This window comes from Protomyctophum bolini (assembly GCF_963924005.1).
Source record: "Protomyctophum bolini genome assembly, chromosome: 16".
NCBI lineage: Eukaryota > Metazoa > Chordata > Actinopteri > Myctophiformes > Myctophidae > Protomyctophum > Protomyctophum bolini.
Window position 1 is genome coordinate 4,351,723 of NC_137877.1, and position 27,028 is coordinate 4,378,750.

At 43.7% G+C, this 27,028-nt stretch overlaps 1 protein-coding gene across 1 annotated transcript in view; it reads left to right on the forward strand.

The window, feature by feature from the left end:
• The window catches only part of lrp1bb (low density lipoprotein receptor-related protein 1Bb), a 634,358-nt gene that overhangs the window by 559,493 nt on the left and 47,837 nt on the right, over positions 1-27,028 (forward strand). The window contains exons 71-83 of the mRNA XM_080786185.1: positions 4,353-4,485; positions 7,175-7,281; positions 8,961-9,093; positions 10,407-10,529; positions 11,344-11,466; positions 13,074-13,214; positions 13,917-14,051; positions 15,917-16,036; positions 17,467-17,711; positions 18,650-18,873; positions 19,959-20,065; positions 21,905-22,021; positions 23,037-23,210. Coding sequence (XP_080642311.1) covers positions 4,353-4,485; positions 7,175-7,281; positions 8,961-9,093; positions 10,407-10,529; positions 11,344-11,466; positions 13,074-13,214; positions 13,917-14,051; positions 15,917-16,036; positions 17,467-17,711; positions 18,650-18,873; positions 19,959-20,065; positions 21,905-22,021; positions 23,037-23,210 — 1,882 coding nt within the window. The remainder of the gene's footprint in view (positions 1-4,352; positions 4,486-7,174; positions 7,282-8,960; positions 9,094-10,406; positions 10,530-11,343; positions 11,467-13,073; positions 13,215-13,916; positions 14,052-15,916; positions 16,037-17,466; positions 17,712-18,649; positions 18,874-19,958; positions 20,066-21,904; positions 22,022-23,036; positions 23,211-27,028) is intronic.

Consider the following 27,028-nt stretch of genomic DNA (forward strand, 5'->3'; position numbering starts at 1 on the left):
TGTCTTTCATGGGCAGCCAAGCTGCCATTCAATAATGGTTAATATCCACAGTGGTGATTCCCGGTGGCATCCCCACAATGGCCATCATGGATCACCTACCCAACTATTCTCTGTTTGAAGTGCCAGCTCCTTATTGTCCTGGGCATGAGTGCTGCAGGAGAGAGAGAGAGGATCCACATTTAGTCGCTGACTGTCCAGGCAAAAAAACCTCTTATATCCAGAGTGTAACCTTTTGAGTTTTTGAACAGCAATGTCCGTGTTCTCCTATGTGTTCACCTATGTGTTCGCCTATGTGACGTTAACCCATGCACCCACCTATGTGACTATGAGCACCAGTATGACTATTAGTACCAGTAGGGGGCGCTGTTGTGCCAGTGCGTCAGTCGCGGTGATGATCAGCTAACACCGCCGACACAGACCCACCTCTCTGTTTTTACTATCAGACAAGTCTTTATCACTCCTGTTCACTGATTGGTCTAGAGAAGTTGGGTAAACCACAGTCAATCCTTAAGGACATCACCGCGAGTATGATGGCCTCAACTCTTATCACCAACGCAATTATACTTACAATGAATTAGTAATTGATCTGTCTTTTTAAACTAGCCGATAATTAGATTATTTTTGTGTTAGCTGGAATGTGTTGCATGCATTTTTTAAGAGCCGGCTTTGATGTGCCGTGGAGAAAGTATTAGTTTGCCTGAAGAGGACCTTGTTTTCGGTCAAAACATGCTTTTCTTTGGGAAAAAGCACAATTTATTTACCGCTTTCTTTTGCTTTTAATTAGTAAACCACGGCTGCTATTGTTGTCAGCGGTAAAACAATTAATTGTCAATTAAGATTAAGATAAATACTTAATTTGGTTTGGTAACGACCAGCGTGGATCAATATTTCTGGGTTATTGCATGAAAACGTGTATCCACCCCTGAGCTACAAACACTAGTAACCGTTGAAAGGGTTTAGCATGCTAAACATGAGGTTATAGTTAGCCTCTAAATTTCAATCCAGCTGCCTTTAAGAGAAATCCAATCACAGCAAGTGTGACTCGACTGCTGACCCATTTAGTTTAATGAGCAGCAAATAACAAAATAAAGTGAAGTATGTATAGTCACACATATATAATATTGATTGATTGAAATATTTATTAACAGTTTGCAGAATTACAGTACATTTCAAGCACAAACTCAATACAAAGACTGTTAACTGTGAGTGGACGACCCAATTAAGCCTTACACTTGTTTACAACAGGGTCCACATTGTTCAATTCATCAAAACATTTAGAGACAAACAAATCATATAGGAAGCAAAAAGGTGGAAAAAAAACATATACAGTGAGGGGAAAAGGGGGGTAAAAGAAAAAGAAAGACAAAGTGTAGTGCGCCTGCACACAACACCATGCGTTGCATATGTGCAGGCACCCAACACCACGTCCATACAAAAACATAGTAGAATGCAGATAAAAATTCAGCTTTTACAGAGGCCAGTTTCGAATTGCAGCCATCCGTAGGTGCCCTTTGAGAGCAGTTTTGAAGGAGTCAAGAAATTTACATGTCTTAATGACTGTAAAATTGAACCTAGTACCTACCCCAGATTTGAACCCTGCACAAGTGCTGACATTTTTAATAGAGCTTTTGCTCAGGGGAGCTAGGAATTCAATCTTGACCATCAGTAAAAAAAAATGTTGTCAGATCCTGTGTCTATAGGTGAGACATGACCTTTGACACTGATCTAAATGTCTCAATGGAAGAGCAGGGAGACCCCAATTATGAGTTATAGTTTCAACATACTCTCTACTACCACACAGTCTCTCTGACACTCGGCGATATGTACGTATGATGAGTTTAAGTCAAATTGTTACAAGATACGTGGAGAAGGCGCACGCACGCACACACACACACACACACACACACACACACACGCACACACACACACACACAGATGCTGCACATTTATGGATTGATTTGTTTGTTATTGGTTGGTTTTGTGGTCAATAAGAAACACAACTGCATTTAAATGGCAGCCATGGCAGTCAGTGAATGAAAGGAAAGCTATTGAGTGAGTGAGTGAGTGAGTGGCCCATAGCACTTACCCTACTCCCTTAGATAGCATTCCTGTAGACTTGGATAGCATTTGATACAGACTTATAGCATGTTATGTAGACAGCACTATAATTGCATTGTATGTAGTCATAGCACGTCATAGTACATAATGTATAGCATAGTATAGTTTATATGTATAGTTTCATTATATAGATATTCCACTGTTACGTTCTTAGCTTACGCATGTTTCATGATAAATGCTTTTTATGTGATGTATTCCCATGTTTTTTGTTATTGCTTAATGTAAATCGCTCTGGATTAAGAGCGTCTGCTTAATGCCTAAATTGTAAATTGTGAGTGTGAGAGTGAGATAGTGAGTGAGGAAAGCAATGCAAAAGTAAAATATGCACGTTGTGCGACAAAACAAAAGCTTTGTTAATTTTAGGAGGTTTGTAGAAGCTTTGTGTTGAAGCTGCCTGGTTGTTTGCACTTTGCAGTGCAGGCTGTGTGGAGATTATGGGGGCGGTCATGGGGGCGGTTTATAGTTTGAGTTAGTTGGTCTGCATCCGTGCAGAAAGGAATTAGTCACGTTCATTGTTAGATTATATTAAATCTATCTACCTCCAGACAGTCGACTGATACTAAAAGAGAAACGGCCTGCCAGTATAGCAGCTAAGTTTGCTTATTTGGCCTGTAATAGTCTGCTGGGTAACTTGGAAATGATTTAACCAATTCTGGACGGGAACCCCTTTGGGTGTTTTAATTTAACTAAGCATTATGCTATACTTTAGCTATTGAAAAATAGCAGATCTACAAGCTCATAGCGCGCCACCGAGTGGCGCGCTACGAGCTTGTAGGTCTGCTATTTTTTAAGAATCGTGAAAATGTGGCGTAAATCTTTGAATATATATTCTTTCAGAGCGAACGTTTTTTTTTATTTCGACGTCAGGCCTGAATGATTTAATAAAGTGGAACAAACGTTATCCTAATTCCCCAGTGTTTATCGGTAGGAGATTTAAAGGACCATACCAACCATTGTTTTCTGCCACCGAAGCATTAATTATTTAAATGAGTACTAATATGCAAATACAGAATAGTTTCATCCAATGCAACCCCTCCTCATTTTAATTGTCGTATGCCTCATGGTTTCCATTTAGTCCAGTCATTGAAATGCCAACCTAATTGACCCGAATAATGTTGTCAATGTCGGCTGAACAAAACGGTGTTCAAAAAATCTAAAAGCCATAAATCTTTTCTTCAGAGACTATTTCACTCGTAGCTAAAGTAAACTGTGTTATCGATTACCTCTCTCGGAATGTTGTCAAATCTCTGCTGCTCATATACCACACCAAAATTAATGGAAAAGATTGGCTTCCTCAAAATACAAACAAACCACTTGTATGGCAATCATGTCAAGTCATTGTGGTCAATAAGCCAGGCAGGGGGCTGTATTGCAGTCGCTGTACCGCACTGTTGTGACGAAAAGAGAGTTGAGCCAGAAGGCAAAGCTCTCTGTATATCGAGCAATCTTCGTTCCTATACTCTCACCTATGGTCATGAAGTGTTCCTACTCTCACCTCTATGGTCATGAAGTGTTCCTACTCTCACCTATGGTCATGAAGTGTTCCTACTCTCACCTATATGGTCATGAAGTGTTCCTACTCTGACCTATGGTCATGAAGTGTTCCTACTCTGACCTATATGGTCATGAAGTGTTGCTACTCTCACCTATGGTCATGAAGTGTTCCTACTCTCACCTATGGTCATGAAGTGTTCCTACTCTCACCTCTATGGTCATGAAGTGTTCCTACTCTCACCTATGGTCATGAAGTGTTCCTACTCTCACCATTATGGTCATGAAGTGTTCCTACTCTCACCTATGGTCATGAAGTGTTCCTACTCTCACCTATGGTCATGAAGTGTGGGTCATGACCAAAAGAATAAGGTCGCGAATACAAGCGGCCAAAATGAGTTTTCTTCGACGGGTGGCTGTCGTCTCCCTTAGAGATTCACCAGAAACGGCCCCCTCAATCTCGTTTCTGAGATACAGAGCTGCGAATAGTGGGCTTAGACTGGAAGTGGATGTGCGCGCATGTTCAAAATGGCCTCGGCCAGTGTCCCACTTTGTGTTGATGCGGGTAGCAACATCAGCTAACGATACGATCGTATAAAAAAAATGATTAATGAATGGCCGGCTAGGGTACTAATTTAAACCTTCGCGTTGCTCGGTTCTGGCGGACTCCATGTTAAAAGTATTTCCAGGGCAGAACTTTTTTAAAATTTTAATGTTTTTTGTCCTTCCATGTTCTCCCACAGAAGGACTGCGAGGCCCGCTGTGCGGAGGACCAGTTCCGTTGCCATAACAACCTGTGCATCTCTCTGAAGTGGCTGTGTGACGGTCAAGAGGACTGCAAGACGGGAGAGGACGAGAGGAACTGCCAGGGAACAGGTAGACTTAATAATACTTCACAGTACACCCAAGGCCTTTCAACTTCTTCCAAAGAAATGCTGCAGCTTTTTGGAAAGTGAAGAATTCATGAACTTGAAATGGTTGGAGTCTATCAAAAGTTTTCAGCTCCTGAAGCCTTGTGTGTTTTTTTTTCCTTTCTCCTTCAGACATTTATCTCCCCCCTCCTCCTATCTTAAATAATAGAAAAAGAGTTTCCAGGAACCCATTTGACAGTCTGTGCGTAGTACACAGAGTGTGTAGTAACTGTTGCCATTCAACTTTTTGGAACTCCAAACCAGCAGTGGGTTGAGGTCTTTAGAAACCATGAAATAAAGAAAATGCCAGCACTCAATTCAATTCAATTCAAAGGGCTTTATTGGCATGAGAAAACATACGCCAAAGCAGAAAGAACAATACAACAATACAGCAATACAATCAAAACAAAAATTATGTTCATTTGAAGGTCAGAATCTTCAATAGATCAAATTCTATGTACCAAGGTCACTCAATGCAGGTATAGTGCAGGAATATACACAATGATTAGTCTTTAGGGTGGTTGTGTGTTCCGTTTGATATCCTTCTCCTATCACAGCAACTCACAAATCTTGCTGCTGTGTTTGCACATTGTTGTACTTCGCCCAGCAGATATGGGAGTTTTTTGTCATTGGTCATGTTTTCAAAATCTCTGTGTGTGGTTGTAATCTGTGGGAAGTATGTGTCTCTGATACATTGTATGTATGTATGTTATATATATATATATATATATATATATATATATATATATGATATAACGCTGACGAAGGCCACACAGGCCGAAACACGTTCGTTATCAACGTCAGAGGTAAATAAATACATTCATATAAAAAAGGACATACAATAAGTGCTGGCATTTTCTTTATCTCAAACGTATTTATTCGATCCTTGCACCGTAAGGACTTCTAACCTGGAGTGCTGCGGGTTAATTGTCTGCTGCGGCAGTATACTTTCTTACTCAGTCTTTAGAAATCAGCCTTAACCCATTCTGACCTGAGATCAGATTCATACAAGGTTTCCACTGGACACACACTGGGTCTGATTAACCCGTTCTGACCTGAGATCAGATTCTAAAAAAATGTCAGTCGTTCTTCGAGATTTTTCAAAAATAGCAGACCTACAAGCTCGTAGCGCGCCACTCGGTGGCGCGCTATGAGCTTGTAGATCTGCTATTTTTCAATAGATATAGCATAGCATGATGCTAACACCAAAATGGGTTCCCGTTCAGAATGGGTTAAGTTATATCCCATGCCAAGACAATTAGCTGTGGAGGTGTGGGACCCTGTTACAGTATAGTGACTGTACTGTACCTACTGTTGTTGCTCGACCCACTCTGCCCCCGAGACGAGACGGGGCTGGGATGATTGGGCACGCCACTGTGTTTGTTTTGTGTATGCCACCGCTAAAGTACTTTATTCAGCAGCAGGTTGCACTCAGCACGCTCTCTCTCTCTCTCTCTCTCGCTCTCGCTCTCGCTCTCGCTCTCTCTCTCTCTCTCTCTCTCTCTCTCTCTCTCTCTCTCTCTCTGGCCTGGGGGAGGAGAGGGTAGTGTCACATTCTCAGCTTGAAATGACCTCGATAGTGGGGTAGAAATGTTCTGTCCACTTTCCAGTAAAGATTAAATCGACTTCCCTGGGGTGGTTTTCATGCTGAGGAAAGTTATGGCTGATGGTCACACTGTGTGTGTGTGTGTGTGTGTGTGTGTGTGTGTGTGTGTGTGTGTGTGTGTGTGTGTGTGTGTGTGTGTGTGTGTGTGTGTGTGTGTGTGTGTGTGTGTGTGTGTGTGTGTGTGTGTGTGTGTGTGTGTGTGTGTGTGTGTGTGTGTGTGTGTGTGTGTGTGTGTGTGTGTGTGTGTGTGTGTGTGAGTTAATCTTATAATCACTTGACCACCATCATACCTATTCCTCTGGGAACGTTTGCCCAAAAAAATTGCCAAACTACAAACGGGTGGCATTGTACGTTTGTAATATCGCCTACTTTTGGTGCGAAAGGATTTTGTGAAAAAAGCAATATGAGTTACTGTTTAAAGTGTTTTATGCAGTAGTTCTCTAGCTGTGGGTCGGGACCAACATGGTTTTAGGGGCGTCCCCAGATGACAGTGAAGTGTCAATTTAAGGACTTTTAAATACAGACTTTTTTTGTACAAAAAAAACATTAGGAAAAAGAAAGAAGCCGAAATTGTGAAAATAGCCAATCTATGATCTTGTAGATTAGGCTGTTTTGAGAACCCCTGGGTTAACCCTTTCTGGGCGGGAACCCCTTTTGGTGTTTTAAGCATTATGTTATGCTTTAGCTGTTGAAAAATATCAGATCTACAAGCTTGTATTTTTGGGAAATCGTGAGAATATGGCGCTTCTGGGCGGGGTCCCTGGAACTACATATTTTCAGATTGGGGGTCCACGGCCAAGTAGAGATAATGCTGGGGGTCCTTGACATGAAAAAGGTTGAGCACCACTGACATAGAAAATGTTTTTTTCAGAAAACTTTTAGGATTTAGAAGACTTTTCCAAAATGGTTTAATATGCCACCTGGATCGTGTGATGTGTTCATATTGGATGTAATGCGTGATGGCACATCCACCTGGAGTCCACAATGTGTGGTCATATTGGATGTGTGTGTGTGTGTGTGTGTGTGTGTGTGTGTGTTCTGTCCCCAGTGGTCCCGTCCTGCTCGCTCAACGAGTATGTGTGTGCCAGCGGGGGGTGCGTGTCGGCCAGCCTGCGCTGTGACGGCCATGACAACTGTCTGGACGGCTCGGATGAGGTCAGTACACACACACCGCTAGTCTACAGGGTTGTTTTAGACGGCTCGGACGAGGTCAGTACACACACACCGCTCTACAGGGTTGTTTTGGACGGCTCGGACGAGGTCAGTACACACACACCGCTCTACAGGGTTGTTTAGGAAGGCTCGGACGAGGTCAGTACACACAGATCTGCTATTTTCAGCATGCAACCAAGTGTAAAATGACTTGGATCTCTTGCCTACTAATCCCCTTCCTAGCACTTTAGTCTAGATTTTAGGTGTTGACAAAATTGTCAATACATTTAGTTTTAGTCACCATAGCTTAGCTTTCATTTAGTTTCTGTAAATGAGTCCGTTTGATGAGGGCTAGGTGCACCGAAAAAGGACATACCAAAAATATCCATCGTTGCCAAAGTTTATTTCAAAGGTTTCCAAAAATAATGTTCCAAAAAAATGCCTCAAAAATGACTACATGAACTCCAACTCAGGCCTCTCACTAGTGGCCCATACCATCTGTCTAGAGACAGGTTTCCCCAAAACATTCACTTACACAACTAGTGAACATGTAACCCAGAAAACATTTCCAAACATTTACAGTATACTTGTCAATCCTAAAATAATTAACAAACCAGGTTTTAAACAAACCGTCCCTTGTAATCATACTAAATAGTATGTATTACCAGACCCATGCACCCCTGCAACATGGTGCAACCCAAAGTCAAAGGACCTTTTTAAACAGGCCTTTCCATAGCCGGCCTGGTTAAATGTTAAATGTTGATAGCTTTATTTTAACTCTACTTTTTATATTTTGTCTTACTTTATTAGTGATTTAGTTCTTGACTTGTTTTATTGACTATTGACTCATTGGGATAAGTCCCTGTGATATACATGCTAGCATCATGGCATGTTGATGTTCAAGCTGCCTCACGCTACAGAAACAGGAGATCTAGGCTCTACATCGTAAGCTTTATTTATTTTACTAAAGTACAGTTGAGGGGTTACAAATAATAGAACACCGGTAGAGATTAGGCACGGACTGTGACTCAGGAGTTAAAATTACAGATTCAAAGTACTTAAAAAGTAGCTCAACCAAAACAAAATTAATCAATTAATTAAAAAAGTTTGCAATCTCGAGTAAAAGGGATTAAGAACACATGGCTCGGGGGCACAAAAACATGCAGTAATCCTGGTCACTAAACTGCCTCCCCCTGGCCAGCCGGGGCGCCTGATGGAGGGGAAAGGAACTGGTTGGAATAACGTGTTCCTTCCACGCGCTACGTCCAACCAGGGAAACTCCCCCCTGTCAGGTGTAAAGGAGCAGCTTGGACACTCAGGCATGAAGGAAGCATGAGTTCAAGTCTGTTGCTCTCCCCTTGTCCCCCATATATGGGGACTAGGTTGGTGGAGGGTGTGTAGAGCCCAGGATCACATTAAATGATTGACACAGGGGTGAAAATGGGTTACAAAATCGTGGGATAAAAAATATATTTAGAAAAAAAAAAAACAGAAAGCCTTTCCCCACAATTACATAAAACTAGTATGAAGCCCTGAGGGTCTCCGGTCCACCATAACGGGGGTTTACCTTACTAACTTACTAAACTGTGGACGATGTGGGTCCACAACATCTTCACCCTGTAAAGAGGACCACTGTGTGTTGCTGAGGCTGACGATTGTGTGTCTGTTCCCATGGCGATCAGATTGGCTGCGTCAAGGAATGCAAGGAGGACGAGTTCCTGTGTCTGAACCGCGCCCACTGCATCCCTCTGCGCTGGCGATGCGACGACGTCTTCGACTGCGTGGACCACAGCGACGAGGACAGCTGTAGCCACGGTAACAACATCAACATACGACTTATGAATAGGACATACATTAAGAGTCACGTGAGTTGAGGTGGACTTTAACACTGTGTACAGTACGTGTGTGGGTTAATGCCTGGTGGGAATAGGATGTGCTCATTGTTTTATTGTTCATTGGTTCATCCTTTGCCACGGAGATTAAACCAAGTTGAACCAAGTTCACTTCTTTTCCATAATTATACTGTATAAGGTTTTCACAGATACAATGTAGAAAATAACATTCACCATGAACGCCAACAACAGAGACTAACATTGCACATGCATAACTGGGAATGAGGTTGAGAACCGGTTTTACTGGGGGGGGGGGGGGGGGGGGGGGTCACCTCAGTGACGTCATTGTAGTTCGGTGGTCACCTCAGTGGCGTCATGTTGTAGTTCGGTGGTCACCTCAGTGACGTCATGTTGTAGTTTGGTGGTCACCTCAGTGACGTCATGTTGTAGTTCGGTTGTCACCTCCATAAAGAAATCCATACGATGAATAACGCTTGAGTGAGTGAGTGTTTGTTTGTTTGTTTGATTGATTGAAATTCAATTGCTAGGCGGCACTGCTGTGAGAACGCAGGGTAGATACAGAGGAAAAGGTCACGGGTTGCGACAAGATCTATGATAGATATGCAAAAGAAAGATGCAAAAAGGTGACGGAAAGACATCAAAGCTGTATCAACAACCTGCACTGTATTGTATCAGCGAGGAAAACAATCACACCTGTGTGAAGTGAGGGGCACTCTTGTCATCATACAGCATATAGCAGTGGTTCCCAAACTTTTTCACGTCAAGGACCCCCAAATTGACACTAATTAGCCCGCGGACCCCCATTTGAATAGATATGCCAGGGACCCCCCATAAGAGGAGATGTTTACGGCTCTAGCAGTGATTCTCAACCCGTTAAATGTTCAAGGACCCCCAGTTTGACATGCATTAGTCTACGGACCCCCATTTAATGACATTTCTATCTATGGGACCCCCAATTTATATTGTAAAATCAATGTTAATTTAACTCTGAGAGTGTACAAATGGTCGGGTCCACTTGGTTCCATTTGTACACTCTCAGAGTTTCAGACCCACAAGGGTACATTTGGTTCCGAACCATCATTTAGCTGGGAACCCCCTGGAACTCCCTCAAGTAGCCCTGGGGGTCCCCGGACCCCACTTTGGGAACCACTGGCATATACAGTAGCATCCTGAATGAAGCTCAAAATGAAGTTTTATTCCAAAGACTATAGCTAAACTAAAACAGAAAATTTCTGCCAAAAAACAATTAACACTGGGTCACCTGTGCAATTCCAGGTGCTTTATTCTGCCGAGCCGACGAGTTCATTTGCAACAACACCCTGTGCAAGCTCCACACCTGGGTGTGTGACGGCAAGGACGACTGCGGAGATAACTCGGACGAAGACGCCGACATGTGCGGTAGGTTGGAGAAAAAAATCCCCTCTTCTTTAGAAAAGGGCGTGTTGGATCTCATTACTTTTCCATTTCCTGCGGCGTTCATGACTCATTGTGAAGGTGTCGGATTGTTTAAAAAAAAACATCTTTCCGTGCGTGTTTGTCGTGTGGAAACCTTGCGTTTTAGCCCTCAAAAACCTTTTCTTTTCCGGAAATGGAAATGGAGAAACTGTGTTCCGAATGGATCCAATGTAGTTGGTCTTTAGTCTCAAGTGCCTGTTATTAAGACTTGTTTTTGGGGTTGCATTTTCGAAAAACCCACAGACAGACTTTCACACTTTCAACCTAGCGTCTCTACTTTTGCGTAAAGTGTAAAAGTGTAAAAAGTAGTGCATTCATTTAGGAAAACACATTAAAAGATTAAAGGTAGAGTAAGTGATTTCACTCAAAAAACCTTAGGTTTCGTTTTTGGCTGTGGGACCTAAGCCTTCGTCCAATCGTTTTTGACTCAATAGAGAGTCAAAAACGAAACCTAAGGTTTTTTGACCCCCAGGGGTTAACTGGGGACAGGGAGGAACTCCTTATATGGTCAGCACACTCTATAGTAGGGATTATCACAACAAAACAAAAAAAATAAGTGATATTTGAATTAAGTGAAATCACTTACTCTACCTTTAAATATCGTTGCTATCGGGTGGAAACCTACGGAGCCCTGGAGTGGCCATGGTGAGAAAAATAATTAATCTTGACCGGTCGAGATAATATCTTGACCGGTCAAGATATTATCTTGACACGTGCCTGACCGTGTCTTCTCCTGCATTGTTCTTTCCTCCCCCAGCCAAGCTCCCCTGCCCCCCCACACGCCCGTTCCGTTGTAGGAACGAACACGTGTGTCTGAGGATGGACCAGGTGTGCAACAAGGTGGACGACTGTGGAGACAACTCTGACGAGGAGGAGTGTGGTGAGTACAGGACCCCCCCCCCCCCCCCATCAGTGTACTGTAGTCTTATCTTTATCTATTACCACTCAATGTATGTGTTATCTTATGTTGTCAATCTCAATCTGTGAAGTAACTAAAGGTATCGCATACATGTATGGGAGTATTTTTTTTTTTTTTGATTTGATTTATTTAGAAAAGCAATCATAATACAACATTATAATCAGTGATTCAAGGATTACACAGTAAAGTCCAAAGACTTATTTCCACTGAGGTTCTCTCACACTGAACAATACTTTAAAATACATCACAAATACATAACAGTACATATACATTACATACACAACACAACAAGTACAGTACATCCCTATCCATCCCTCTAAGATGACCCTTTATTGGGGAACCTTTTCCAGTAGCCATTTTTTAGTATAAAGTAAGTATAAAGTATGTTTGTTTATATACTGGCTGTTTTCGCCGGCAAACTTTAATCCGCCCCCTCTCGACCAGAAATCTCAGTAGTAGCTGGAGCAGGCTATTATTATTATTAATCATGTAACGAAGTACAGTATGTGAATAATACACATACTTGTGTTACACTCGCCACCATTGCTTAAAGCCTATATCTGCTGTGAAAGCATTTGACTATATACATCAGATGAAATGGAAAGTCCAAAGGCCATGTGTTGTGTTTGTTTATTTATTTATTGGTATGTTTCAAAGTGCAGGCATATAGCTGGACGACATGTAGCCCTGCAGCGCATACAGTATGCCTCACAGATGGGTCTCCCCCCCCCCTCACCCCCCCTCACCCCTCACTTTTCAAAGTCAAAGAAGTGTGTTTGTGTCCTTGAATGTCGGCCATTGAACCAGTCTCTCCCCTTCCTCCCCCTTTATGAAAACCGTCTCAAAAGAATTTCAAAGCTAGTGCTCTTCCTTTCATGCTGTCTTTATTGTCCTCGCCCCTGGGCTGGGGGTCCCTCTCTCCTCTCCTCTCCTCTCCTCTCCTCTCCTCTCCTCTCCTCTCCTCTCCTCTCCTCTCCTCTCCTCTCCTCTCCTCTCCTCTCCTCTCCTCTCCTCTCCTCTCCTCTCCTCTCCGCCCATTTCAGCCCTCTGACTTCTTCTTCAGTGGTGGAAAAAATACCCAATACTCAATTGTTACTTACGTACTATTTACTTGAGTAAAAGTACAAAAGTATTCATCAAAATGTACTTAAAGTACCAAAAGTAGTCCTCATTATGCAGATCAAAAGGCCAATGGAGGTATTATTATTTCCTGGTCCCTCGTCGTTCTGAAAGGGGGTGGGACTGCGACTGCTCTATTTCAAGCGTTGAAATCGCACACACAAAAAGTACAATACTTGAGTAAATGTACTTGTAGTTACTTGATTGGGCGGCGGTGGCTCAGGGGTAGAGTGGGCCAGAGTTAGTGTCCTTGAGCAAGACTCTGAACCCCTAATTGCCCCTCCTGATGTGCTGGTTGGTGCCTTGCATGGTTTCCGCCACCATCGGTGTATGAATGTAATGCACTATGTAAAGCGCTTTGGATAAAGGCGCTATATAAATGCACCATTTACCAGTTACTTTACACACCTGCTCTTTGTGTGTGTCTTTGTGGCGGGTTGTGGGAGCAGAGGTGGCGGCCGGCAGACCGCGACCCTGCGGTAAGACGGAGTTCACATGCAGCAACCAGCGCTGCATCCCCGCTGCGCTGCAGTGTGACCTCTTCTCTGACTGTGGAGACGGAGGCTCCGACGAGCAGGACTGCAAGGCCTGTACGTAACACACACACACACACACACACACACACACACACACACACACACACACACACACACACACCAAGGCCTGTACGTAACGAAAATAATTTAGTCCCTTGTTTGTGCCGAATCTGGGCTGTACATGGTTTGTTGCTCTCCTTCTGGTGTTGTGGTTGTGGACTTCTTCTTTTTTTAAGTAAATTTTATTCAAAGAGTATGACATGTAATTTTCACAGAGAATTTTTTTTTTACATTTTCTCCCACAACTCCTTTCCCAGTCGTCCCCACCCACCCACCGGTGTGGACTTCTTTAACATACTGTAGTAGTAGTCTATAGTCCCCCCCCACCCCTCCCCACACCCCTCCTGGCCGGCAGGAGTCCACATTTCAAAGTCCAGTCGGAAGCAGATCAAACAAACAGCGGGTAGAAGAGAAAAAATATATATTATGCCCAGACACCCATCTGTGCTGTTATCGTGGAAAGCCAACAAAGCAATAGGGCCTGCATTGTATATCATGTTGTGATGTTTGTGCTTATTTATGGTAATATATGTATGGCCATGCATGAAGTGTTGTGTGTACCGTATAAAAGGAGATGATGGCCCTGGTTGGTCTTTCCCACACATCAAACGGGAGCCCGTTCCCGGGCATGCGAGGGGAGGGTATCACGTGGTGATTCAAAGTACAAAATATATATATGTCTTCTTAAAATTCCAGTTTCCAGCGGAGACGTATGTGGAAAGAAAACGAACCCTTGTGGAGAGGACGCGGTTTGCAATCAAACAAACGCTAATGCTATATGCCAGTGCAAAGCTGGCTTCAAGAGGAACCAAAAGACTGGCCAGTGTGAAGGTAGGTGTTATACGAATACACACCCCGGTGTAACGAACGATGCAGCCGTTTGGTGGTCAGTTATATCTGGCTGTATTTGTGGATTGCTTGCATTAGTTTGATTGATTGCTTGACTGACTGACTGACTGAAGGGCCTCCCACACCGTCTGTGAACGCCGCGCGTCAAAACAGCCGCCTCCGTTATTTTCAATGAACCTATCGCACACCGGCGACGTCCGACGCGCGCTGGACCAGTTTTCCAGTTTTCCATTTTCCAGGCGTTGCCACGCGGCAACGAGCTGTGCCGCGTCGCTACGCACCCGGTGTGTTGGTCTTGACTGACACTTTGCCCATCATCGATCGATCATGGGCAAAGTGTTCCGTCTTGGATCAATTTAACTAACATGTTGAAGTTCCTATTTTATGAAAACTAGTTTTTCAAAAATATATATGTATATCGTTTTAGTGTTTTATTTGTGGGCCCGCTAATAATCTCCTCACGGCCCACCAGTGGTCCCCCCCCCGCCGCCCTACGTTTGGTACCGCTGCACTAAGGACTTAATTTGTTTAATTTCTTTGTTTTGTAATTACAGCTGAAGGACTTAATTTAGTCCTGGCTTAAGTGGGCGATAGCTGCCATCTTTCAATCAGGCCGTGGGATGTGAATGCTGTTAGCTTGGCAGTTCATGGCTCGGTGCCGTGTGCTTATAACGCACACACACACACACACACACACACACACACACACACACACACACACACACACACACACACACACACACACACACACACACACACACACACACACACACACACACACACACAGTTCATGGCTCTGTGCCGTGTGCTTATCGTCTCCGTGCTACAGTAAAAGTGTCCATTATGAGAGGCTGATGTACAGTATAATAATTTCCTCTTTGGCGGTGATGGGTTGGGTCAAGGCTGCCGTTCGTCTGACTGCAGCTGGCTGGAATAGGTGTGTGTGTGTGTGTGTGTGTGTGTGTGTGTGTGTGTGTGTGTGTGTGTGTGTGTGTGTGTGTGTGTGTGCGTGTTACAGCTACTTAACAGCCTCTCTCTTTCTACACTGTATTGTCTGTCTGTACAGATTTGAGTCCAGGAAATGCACACAATCATGTTTGTGTAAAACTTAAGCCATGGGTTGTTTTTTTCCGGAACCACAATGTTTAAATGTTTAAATGTACATACTGTAGTTTAGATTTAGTTATTTAGAGAGATTTTTTAGATCCGTTTGTTTTACCTGGCATCCATGCGCTTCCAATGTACAAGATTCTTATTTTTCATCGTATATTGATTATTAGATTGATGTTAAAGGTCTGTGGTTTGCCTGTGATCCTGTAGTTCACTGAGGCACTACACTGTCCGTATTGAGTTTACCGTACTTATTGTTAAAGATGGAGTGCGACAATTTTTGTATTTTTCCTGTTTTTTATGTGTCTATGAGGTGACAGTACTTCATTAGACACCCTGGAGTCGTTTTTATGTGCAACGGTGTATTAACTTTGTATTTAGGGTTTCTTCCTGGAGGCTGAACCCTTGTTGACAGTCAAACGGGCCAATGAAATAAACAGTAATATAGTGACATCACACTATCAGCCCCTCCCCTAACCCCTCCCCCTTTATCATACAACTACAGCTGTGGATCACCACCCACCGTGCCCACATAAAAACTCCATTTTAACAAATACTGTACACTTTTTTGAAAATATTATACCTCCTTATATAACAATAAGACCTGATGATCATGCGTTAGGGTGTAAAAAAAATCATGGCACTCCATCTTTAATTAAGGTAAATGACTAACCTAACCATAATTACTGTGTTGCTCTGCCTGAATTGTAACTGTAATTCTTCTCTCTACTTTGCAGAAATCAATGAGTGTCTCCAGTATGACACGTGTTCTCACTATTGCACTAATACCAAAGGATCCTATAAATGCTCTTGTGACCGAAACTATAAAGAGATCAATGGCAACTGTATAGCAAAAGGTACGGAGCCTTTCAACCTATCACAGTCAAAATACATACATTGAATATATATTATTGATTGATTATTGATTATATGGTCATGTTGTTGTCGCTGTCGGGCGGAAATCTGTTTTTTCACAAATGTATGTCCTGCTAAATCATAAATCAAGAGTGTCGCAACAAAAGATCTATAGTTAAAAACTAGCTTTTTTGCGTCGTTATACCAGTTTTAATTCCTCCCCACACACATTTCTGTGTGTTGTATTCTGCTGGAAAAGTAAGGCAGTCCACACGCTGTTCTGGATGCTTTATTTTCAGAGAATGAAACAACGTTTCGTTGTACATTGTACATATCCACCCGTATAATTTTTTTTGAGATGTGCGTGCTTCCCTTTGGATTGTATCCTATACTGACTTACCTGACATTGAGGAGCCTATACCGGGAGGACGTATAGACTAGAGCGTCCCCACCACAGTACATGCGGTGACACATATCGCCTCCCTCCTCCCCGCCCAGCTTCCCTCACTGGACACGGGCCAATAGTTTTCGTATACAGACCATAGATAGACTGTCAAAAGAAAAATATGGACAAAGCGTTCTCCAGGTCTGATATGGACGTAAGATGAAGCCTGTCAGTAAATCGCCATCTTTCTAGATCCGTTTGGGCCCAGCTGGCCCATTGGCTGGCCCAGACAACGAGGCGGGACTTCCCCCCCTTCTTCTTCGTTGGTTTTTATTTTAACTCGAGCAGGGGGGTGGTCCCGATCATAGACTGCAACGGTAGCCACGTCCCTCAGAACATACGCGACTTTATGGTCATTTTAATAAATGGGACCATAATTTTCCAAAAAGAACATTATGACATTAGAAATGAGACTTTAAACTAGTGACTGGAAGCAGAAAGTATTCATGAACATGTTTATTAAGGTAATACAGTCTAGGTGAAGTTGGGCCCAAATACATGAGCCTCTATGGAGCTATGGGGTTTTTTGGGCCCAATGACAGACAGCGCCACAACAGGCCATTATATGAACTTTCAGGAAGTCAGGACTTCCTACTGGCTTCAGACACTATTGGCTTCACTGCCCCCCTGATACAGACGCTCGACAAAGCCAGACGCACCGCCCCGGTGGTGGGCAGGCATGTTTATCACTGCGCCACCCGAGCGCCTTCTTTTCTTACGTTTTTTTTTAAATAAGACAAAAAGGACCCGTTTTGGACATACTGTACCAATGCAGGTTTCCACCCGACAGCAGCGATAATATACATACATGTCATTGTTGACCAGTAGATTTGTAGTTGTACAATAATAATGTTATATACAAATGTATAGAATGTGTTGATGATGATGATAATACACTGTACTCAAACTGTCTAATACCCCCAATGGAATTTAGCCACTTTTCATTTTGTTTTGCATATTAATAACTCACGTCGTCCGGTGGTGCAGGACCAGAAGATGGGGTGCTCTACGTATCTAATGACACTGAAATCCGCAGTTTTGTGTACCCATTTAACCAGAGCCACGGACAACACAAACTGCTCACTCGCATCGAGGACAATGCCCGCGTTATCGGAATGGACGCTCTGTCGCACCACCAAAAGTTTATTTGGGCCACCCAGTTTAACCCGGGGGGACTTTTTTACAAAGAAACCCTAGACAGGAGTCAGTCTAAAACTAATGTCAGGAACATCGTAAGTATGACCGTGAAGGGCATGTGGACAATATGGAACACTTTTTTTGTTGTTTTCTTCTTTCTTCCCCCTTGAAAACAGTTCAGAAACAGATCTTTTTTTGTTTTTTGTTTTTTTTCCTGCATGTGATTGATGCAGCTATATATGAATTTCAAAAGGTATGATAACACCAACGATAACACCCTACAACGCAAGTGTGGTATAAGCTTGTAGATCTGCTATTTTCTGTGCCAAGTTTCCCCTAGAATACGTATGCCCGGGGACGAATTTGTTAAAGGACAACTTCACCAACCTAGCTTCATATAATAGGTCCTCACTAATAATCATGAAAAAAACGGTGCAATTTATTTTTCTACTCTCTGTGTCTCATAGGAGGGCTGTGGGCGGTTCAGAAACCGTCTTCCAGTGACATCATCGATGGGGAATACAAGCTAATAGAAACTGCAGGCTTTCTATAGTCCTGAAAAGTTGCAATGCGAAAATGGAAGCCATCGTTCTCACGATAATGAAAATCTAAATATTTTTGTAAAAAAAAACTCTGCCTAATGATGATGTCACTGGAAGACGGTTTCTAAACTGCCCACAAACGTCCTATGAGAAAAATCATGCAATTTTTTCATGATTATTAGTGAGGACCTATTATATGAAGATAGATTGAAAAGTGGTGAAGTGGTCCTTTAAGATGTCTTAGTTACTCTTAGTATTTTTTTATTTGTCGTTTGGTATTTTAACGGGTCAGTCTATTGACGTCCACCGAAGGTTTTAATTATAGGTCTGTTATTTCTAAGTAGCAAAAATGGATTCAGAGCAGCATTTTGTGGTCACTAAAAAAAAAAATACTTCTCACACCCATAATAAACTAATTTGATTACAAGATCAATACATCTGTTGGTGAATCTATACGCGCGCTGTGACTTGGTGGTCTTTTTTCTCCCCAGTGCTCCGACTTCCGTCGGCCTCGGGACGTCGCTGCCGACTGGATCACAGGGAATATCTACTGGACGGACCACTCACGCATGCACTGGTTCAGCTACTACACCGCCCACTGGACCAAGCTCAGATACTCTGTGAACGTGGGTCAGCTGAAGGGACCCAACTGTACCCGCTTGATCACCGACATGGCGGGAGAGCCCTACGCCATCGCCGTCAACCCCGCCCGTGGGTAAGATTTAGCCTTTTATTTTATTTCTCTCCTCCACGCTGCCAGTCCACGGCTTCATGTCCACGTTGTTGTTTTTGTCGTTTTCCTCACTATATACCAATCAGCGATGACGATTCCCAGCTTCTCGAGTTGTTTAATTGTCGGAGAGAGAAGCATTTAACGACCGTGCAGACTTAAGGTCATTACACACTGGCGAATTAGCGACGCGATGCGAATAAGCGATCTGAAAATGCAAAATATTGCATGTTGCAGTTCGCCTGCGAATCTCTGCAAAATACGACACTAGAGCGAACAAATAAAGAGCATTTTCGCACATTCACACATTCGCCACTGATGTGGAAGCTTGCATGGACTTCAATTGTTTTTTTTTAAAATGCGAATTATTCGCACGAATATATCGCGTCGCCAATTCGCCAGTGTGTATTGACCTTTACCGTGGTCATTTTGTGCTCATGTTTTTTGTAAATATTTTCGTCGTGTCCATGTGTTGTTTTTTTCTTATGCCAGTGGTTCTATAAAGTTAGTTTCCGGGACCCCCATAACTCTGACAGTGTACAAATGGAACCAAATGGGTCCTTATGGGGTCACACGGTCACACATGCACCCACGTGCGCACACACACGCATGCACACACAGACAGACACAGTTTGACAATTTATTTATGTCCACACACTGGGAAAGCATACAGGAACACAAATATTTTAGGTGCAGTAAAGGTTACATTCACAAACTCATGGATATGTCCTCATGAAATAACACATGTCACTCAGCGCTCCATGGGCACAAGCACAGTGGCAGCTCCGCCATAGAGGGCAGCAGAAATGGAACACTTTGCCCGCCTTTCTGCCTCGTCTTTGCATCCCAAGTTGTCAAAACTGTCCGACAACCAGTCCGTATGGGTATGTCCTAGGCTGGATCACCATAGGAAACAAACACACACACACACAAACACACACACACACACACACACACTCACACTCACACTCACACTCACACTCACACTCACACTCACACTCACACAAACACAGAGCTGTGACAGGAGCCACAAGGGCCCAGTGGATGATCTGTCCCCTCGTCTCTTCCAGGATGATGTATTGGAGTGTGATCGGGGATCACTCACACATCGAGGAGTCTGCCATGGACGGTTCCTTACGGAGAGTTCTGCTGGACAAGAACCTCAGGAGACCCACTGGTAGGTAGAAGAGTCTGCCATGGACTGCACTTAAACATCTTCTTTACAATACATTGCAACAATGCTGGTTAACAAACTGCCCTCCCACTCTGGGCGTTTTGGTGTAGAGCACATCAAAGCCTGGCACACACACCAACAAAAGGAATACTTGTGTGTTTCGGGAACGTTTTATTGGCACACACCAACAAAAGGAATACTTATGCGTTTTCAGACACACCTGACGCAGTGCCCTGCCAGCCTCTAGTTCTGGGTGCCTGACGCAGTGCCCTGCCAGCCTCTAGTTCTGGGTGCCTGACGCAGTGCCCTGCCAGCCTCTAGTTCTGGGTGCCTGACGCAGTGCCCTGCCAGCCTCTAGTTCTGGGTGCCTGACGCAGTGCCCTGCCAGCCTCTAGTTCTGGGTGCCTGACGCAGTGCCCTGCCAGCCTCTAGTTCTGGGTGCCTGACGCAGTGCCCTGCCAGCCTCTAGTTCTGGGTGCCTGACGCAGTGCCCTGCCAGCCTCATCCTCCTCCTCCTCTGTGACCCACCCATGTTACATCATGCCATCATGGCATTCTTGGAGTCTCGCCCTGCACTGCATGCAGCCATAGTGACTACTAGTAGCTTTAAAGACGCCTGCAGTAAATAAGGCCAAGAAATAAAGAATTAAGCCTCTCGGTGTCTCAGAGCCACTCTGAGACCTGTTGGGGGTTGTCTTTGGGGAGACACTTAGTGCTGATCTAGTTTTGAAGAGCTGCTTTGGCCTCCTTTAATTCAAGGGACCCAAGCTCTGTCTTGGTCACAGAAGGAGGAATTCATCATCTGTAGAAAAACGCCAGCCTATTTAATCGTCCTCATAGCCAAGGTGCTCAATTATCCTCGCTCTGACTCGTGTGGGGAGAAGGAACAAACGAATGGCGGGTTTGAAGAAATGCTAATGTAGGACGCATCGGCGAACCGTCTGTCATCAGAAATGCAGAACAACCACAATATACCTTGAGTAATATTCTTTGACACGAAGGGTCTTTTTTTTCCTCTCTCCCAGCTGTATAGCCTGCTGAGTACAGTAGGAAATATAACTAAAGTCATTGAGATGAAAGGAGAAGATTGACTATGCACACATGAGGGAGGGGGGAGGGGGGTGTGGGGAGGGGAGGGGAGGAAGGGGGGGCTGTATTATGCACGTGTGCCTTCTTTAACACCTTCTTAAAGGGACACTTCACCTTTTTGCAAAAAGATATATATGTTAATGACGTTTAGATGATTTAGAACACTTTCCTGGGGGTCTTTATGTGTGTAATTTGTAGTTTTATATATTTTAGATTTTAGCAGTGAGCCCAGCTAGTGTCTCTGATGTGTCATGGACACTGGGCTCTGCAGTTACTTCCTGGACTACAATTCCCATAATGCTTTGGTGCACTGCTTCTCCTTATGGATAGGGGGATAGGGCTGTCTTGCTGAGACAACATGTAGTCCAGGAAGGAAGTGAGCCCAGTGTCCATGACATCAGAGACACTGGGCTCACTGCTAAAATCAAGAATATCAAAAACCACATATTACACACATAAAGACCCCCAGGAAAATGTTCTAAACCTTCTAAACGTCATTAACATATATTTGTTTGGCAAAAATGGTGAAGTGTCCCTTTAACTGTGGAAGTGTGCTGGAATAATTTTCCAGGAAGTTGAGACCTGAGTGGGGGTGTCTCTCTCTCTCTCTCTCTCTCTCTCTCTCTCTCTCTCTCTCTTGGAATAAATGATGAAGGCACTCATAATATTGATCTTTGTACACACAACTCATACGGCAAATTAATCACTTCCGTTCATCGCCCCTCCCCCCTCCCCCCCCCCCCCCATGCACAGGCCTGGCCATTGATTACTTCAACCAGCGTCTGTATTGGGCCGATCCCGAGATGTCGGAGATCGGGAGCATGAGATTGGACGGCTCGGACCCTCTGGTGACAATCAGCGACAGACACGGTAAGGACCCGACTGTGCACAACAACACGTCTCCTCTCCTCCCTGCCTCTGCTAGTATACTGTAACTGTTCTTTCATTTCCTTTGGTGTTTATCAAAAATATTGCAACAATAACGCTGTTTGTCTTGTTGTTGCTCCGAAGCCATGCGAGCTTCTGAACAATAGATGGTCTCTGACTGTGGGGCAGAAACCAAACCTCTTATCTCCATTATTTATAATAGATGGTCTCTGTGGGGCAGAAACCAAACCTCTTATCTCCTGTAATGGGAATTTTAGAATGCCAACTACAGTGCCAGATATATGCATTATTGTGTATTTATTTATCTTCCTTCCATTAAGGCTCTTTGCTCACCAATGTGCTCAGTCTAATTCAAGCAGCTGTCAATCTATAACAGCTGACTTTATGACTCCTCCACGCTGTCAGCAAAGGTATACTTATTTGTGTGTCGCCCTTATGTTTAGCACAGATCCGTATATGGACATTGCAAGACTATAAGGACTGTCTGAGAATGGGTTGAGGAGGCTGGCCACGCCAAAAAGCAGATCTCCAAGCTCCGCAAACGCAGCGCGCGAAGCGGCGCACTTCGAGCTTGTAGATCTTCTGCTTTTTCTGCTTTTGAATCCTGAAAAGCATATAGCTGTTGTTTTGGACATATGAGGTTTTCCCACCCGACCAGAGACGACGATATATATATACTGTGTATGCCAAGAACTATCTGCCCACACAGCACGTTCCCACTTCTATTAGCTGCCCGGGGACACAAACCTTCATTAAACGAAAGCTGCCCCTGTGTGAGCGAGTGTGTGTGTGCGTGTGCGTGCGCGTGTGTGTGTGTGTGTGTGTGTGTGTGTGTGTGTGTGTGTGTGTGTGTGTGTGTGTGCGTGTGTGTGTGTGTGTGTGTGTGTGTGTATGTGCGTGCGTGGACATGGCCATTTGTTGGGCGTGCATGCGTGCGTGGACATGGCCATTTGTTGATGTTATCCGTTCTGTTTTCTCCCTTGCTGAACGGGTGCAGGAATCTCCCAGCCGTACAGAATTGATATATTTGAAGATTACATCTACGGCACGGGGCTGAAACACGAGGTCTTTAGGGTGCACAAGTACGGCAAACAGGCCGTGGAGTTTCTACATCTGGGCGTGGACAAGCCCACCAACGTCCTGATCTCACACCGCTACAAACAACAAGATGGTAGGCTGCTTTTCCCGCCTTCTTTTGTTTTTTGTTCGGGTAGAATAATCACCCGCTTTGAATGTTATCAGTAGGCATGTAATGATATATAATCGTATATCGATATATATCGATATTAATCCCGACGATATGAATCGATAACCTGACGCTGCCAGATGAGGGCGGTATTGGGGAAACATATTCCCCAACACAACACTCATCTGGGATCTCTGACGGAGTTGAGCCCTGAGTCAGATCTGCTTCGTACCGAACCAATCAGCGTGAGCTAAAGGCGGGATATGCGGATGTGACGGTATATAGACACGTCAATATGATTGGTTGTGTTTGCACGCCCACACGGTGATAGACAGACGGTCCCATCCAATCATCTACCAAGTATCTAAAAATAAACAGCCCTGTCATCGAATTTGCTTCCGCGATCCCAGATCCCAATAAGCTGTGAAACAAATTTGTGTAGCAAGCTTTTTGGATCTGGCAGCGTCAGGTTAATGAATCGATTCATTGAAATAAAAAAAATCGATTTAAAAATAAATATATATATATATATATATTTTTTTTTAAGGGGGCTAGAGTGTGTGATATGAAATGTGAGCTTTAGTCATATTCCATCATATTCAAGTGCTTTTGGAGAGAACTGATAGTCACTTTCAGTAGTAGAGCAGCTGTGTGTCTGTGACTGTGCCCAGGTGATGCGTTGATGCTCATCAGGGAAGGCAGTTATGTTTCTGCACTGTCAAAAGTAATGCTACTTCTTTTGCAATGTAGTTAAATAAAAAAATCTCAGGTGGGGAAGATAAATTATATAAAATTAAAAAAACTGTAATTTTTCTTTAAAAAAAAATATTTTTTAATATCATGAAAAATCGTATTGTGAACCTCATATCGTGATACGAATCGTATCGTGAGTTGAGTGAATCGTTACATGCCTAGTTAATCAGCCTATAATCAAGAATATGTCTGTGATCAGAAGCTTGTAATGGAGCCAATAATATGTGATTAATCAGACATACTAGGAAACGCGTGCAAGTGAAACTACTGACACGTTAGGGGAGCGCTTGCTTTTGGTGACCGTGACACGTGACCCGTGACGGAGGCGGCGGCGCGCCGTCTCTGGTGGCCTTGTGCCAACGTGGGGGCAACGCCGAGGAAAGGCGCAAGCCAAGCGAGTCGCTCTGCCGAGCACTGTGAGCATCGTGTAAAAGTGCAATATTTGTTTCTGATAATAATGAATTGCATTTTTTATGGCGCTTTTCTATATGCACTACGTGCCTACTCAAAGCGCTTACAATGGTTCATTCATTCATTGATACATCGGGAGGTGAAGCGGCGAACAGTCGACGCCTGCAGCGTCCTCACTTCACTTCCCACCCCCAATCCAACCCTTTGATGCTGAGTGTCAAGCAGGGAGGCACTGCATGGGTCCCATTATTTAGAGTCTTTGGTATGTAATGACCCGGCCGGGGATCGAACCCCCGACCTCCCAGTCTCAGGGCGGACACTCTAACCACTGAGCTGGTTTATGAGATGTAACGGAGTATATAGAACAATTTCAGGTCATTATTTGAGTAAATGCACTTGGTTTAACCCATTCTGAACGGGAACCCATTTTGGTGTCAGCATCACGTTATGCTTTAGCTATTGAAAAATAGCAGATCTACAAGCTCATAGCGCGCCACCGAGTGGCGCGCTACGAGCTTGTAGGTCTGCTATTTTTGAAAAAAATCGAAGAACGACTGACATTTTTATAGAATCTGATCTCAGGTCAGAATGGGTTATAATCAGACCAGTGGAAACCTCGTATGAATCTGATCTCAGGTCAGAATGGGTTAACACCGCTGCTAGCAGAAAAAGTTTATTCTTCCTCTCTTCAGAGGCGCGTCGGTCGTGTCCCCATCCGACACTGAGATCGTATCAAGCGCCCACTTTAGCCGAGCCTGTTATATTTTTCAGGTGTGTGTATGACATAAGAAGAGTCATCATCAAAGGGTCCGGCGGGGATGCATGGTGGGGCCAATCGATGCCCGGAACAGTAGCTGTCCTTCCTCCCACTTCTCTGGTGCTATTTGTTACATCTGTGGTGTTAACCCACTCTGGGCGGGAAAACCCCTTTGTGGTGTTATAATTTAGCTATTGAAAAAATAGCAGATCTACAAGCTCATAGCGCGCCACCGAGTGGCGCGCTACGAGCTTGTAGGACTGCTATTTTTTGAAAAGTAGTGAAAATGTGTTCGCAAATCTTTGAATATATATTCTTTCAGAGCGAACGATTTTAACTCAAATCTTTGCTTCTGGAACAACATATTTTCAAATGGGGGTCGGCGGCCGATTACATATAATTTCTGGGTTCCTCATCCTTGACTTGAACTATAGTTTGAGAACCACAGACATATATAGAAACATGGATTCTTTCAAGAAAAACTGTCAGGATTTAGAAGGTATACATATTTGTAGAATCGTTCCCTGCAGGTCCAAATGGCTTAATGGTCGGGAAGCATCAGACAGATCGTTTCTTCGGTCGAGGTTTTTCACTCACAGGGCAGCTGTGTTGCCGCTTCCCCAGTGACTCATTAGGGCCAGCATGGCTGACTGTGTAGTGGTTCAGAGTCCGTGGGCATGAGAGAGAGAGAGAGAGGCGTACAACGTTGTTGCACAGATCGCTATAGCAGAAAGAAAGAAGCTATGACATGAAGAAAGGTTTTGATGTCTTCAGCGCGGGGGAAAGAACAGGGGCCAAACAAGTCGTTTCATTTTCTCTGCCTGCTCTAATCGTCATTTTATTCCTGCAACAATCTCTGAAGAACGCTGAAGTTTGTGTTCAACCCCACAGATCTGTGGAGATGTACACTACAAACTATGCTATGTAAACCACAGCTTTATGGAAATGTAAAGATTTTAAGTTTCTTGTCTTGGTCGTTGATTAAAACTTGCACCTGCAGGATGTACAATTATGGAAGTATAGTTTGGAAGCGAGTTGCTTATTTGGAAGTTATTTGCTTACGTAATTGGGCTCGTTTATTCTTCATGTGGTTCTCAAACATTTCCATGTCAAGGACCCCGAAGCACTGAGAAAACTGTTGCGCCTTTTTTCGTCCTTTTTTTTCCCCCAAACTTGACTACGGTAGACGGTGATCTCAAAAAGGGAAACTTTGACAGAAAAAGACTCGCTCACCGTATAGAAAATAGAAGTAAAACTCTTTAGACTAAGACTTAAGAAAATATTTTTATTTTTTTATTTTATCATGCTCTAAAGTGCTCAAAGTGCAATTTAAAAAATGTTTGGGTCCTATAAGACCTTCGTCAGTGCTATATTATTTTCACAGACAAAGAACTTATCCAAAACAATACAGCTCAGGTGCTGAGAATTGCTAATTACTAATTGATGACATCACCAGATGGTGGGGGCGTGGACAGAATATATATACAAAATCACACAGTTGTTTAGGAAACAAGAATATTGCATCACATGTTGACAGACTTATACAATCACTTCATGTCAAGGACCCCAACATTTACTATGCATTTGCCTGCGGACTGAAAGTATTTATTTAAAGACGTTTATACGCCGCGGACAAAGCCAACTCTTGTCGTGACAAATCATGACAATAAACACAATGTTTTGGGCCAAACGGCAGGTTTTCTTCTTATAAATTATTTGATCGACCCAAAAACATTGTGTTCATTGTCATGATTTGTCACGATCCGAGTTGGCTTTGTCCGCGGCGTAACCGTCTTTAAATAAATACTTTAGGAAAAGCCTATGGAGAAAATGAATGGAGAACCATTTCCAGGGCCCCACTCGTCGTTCTGAAAGGGGGAGG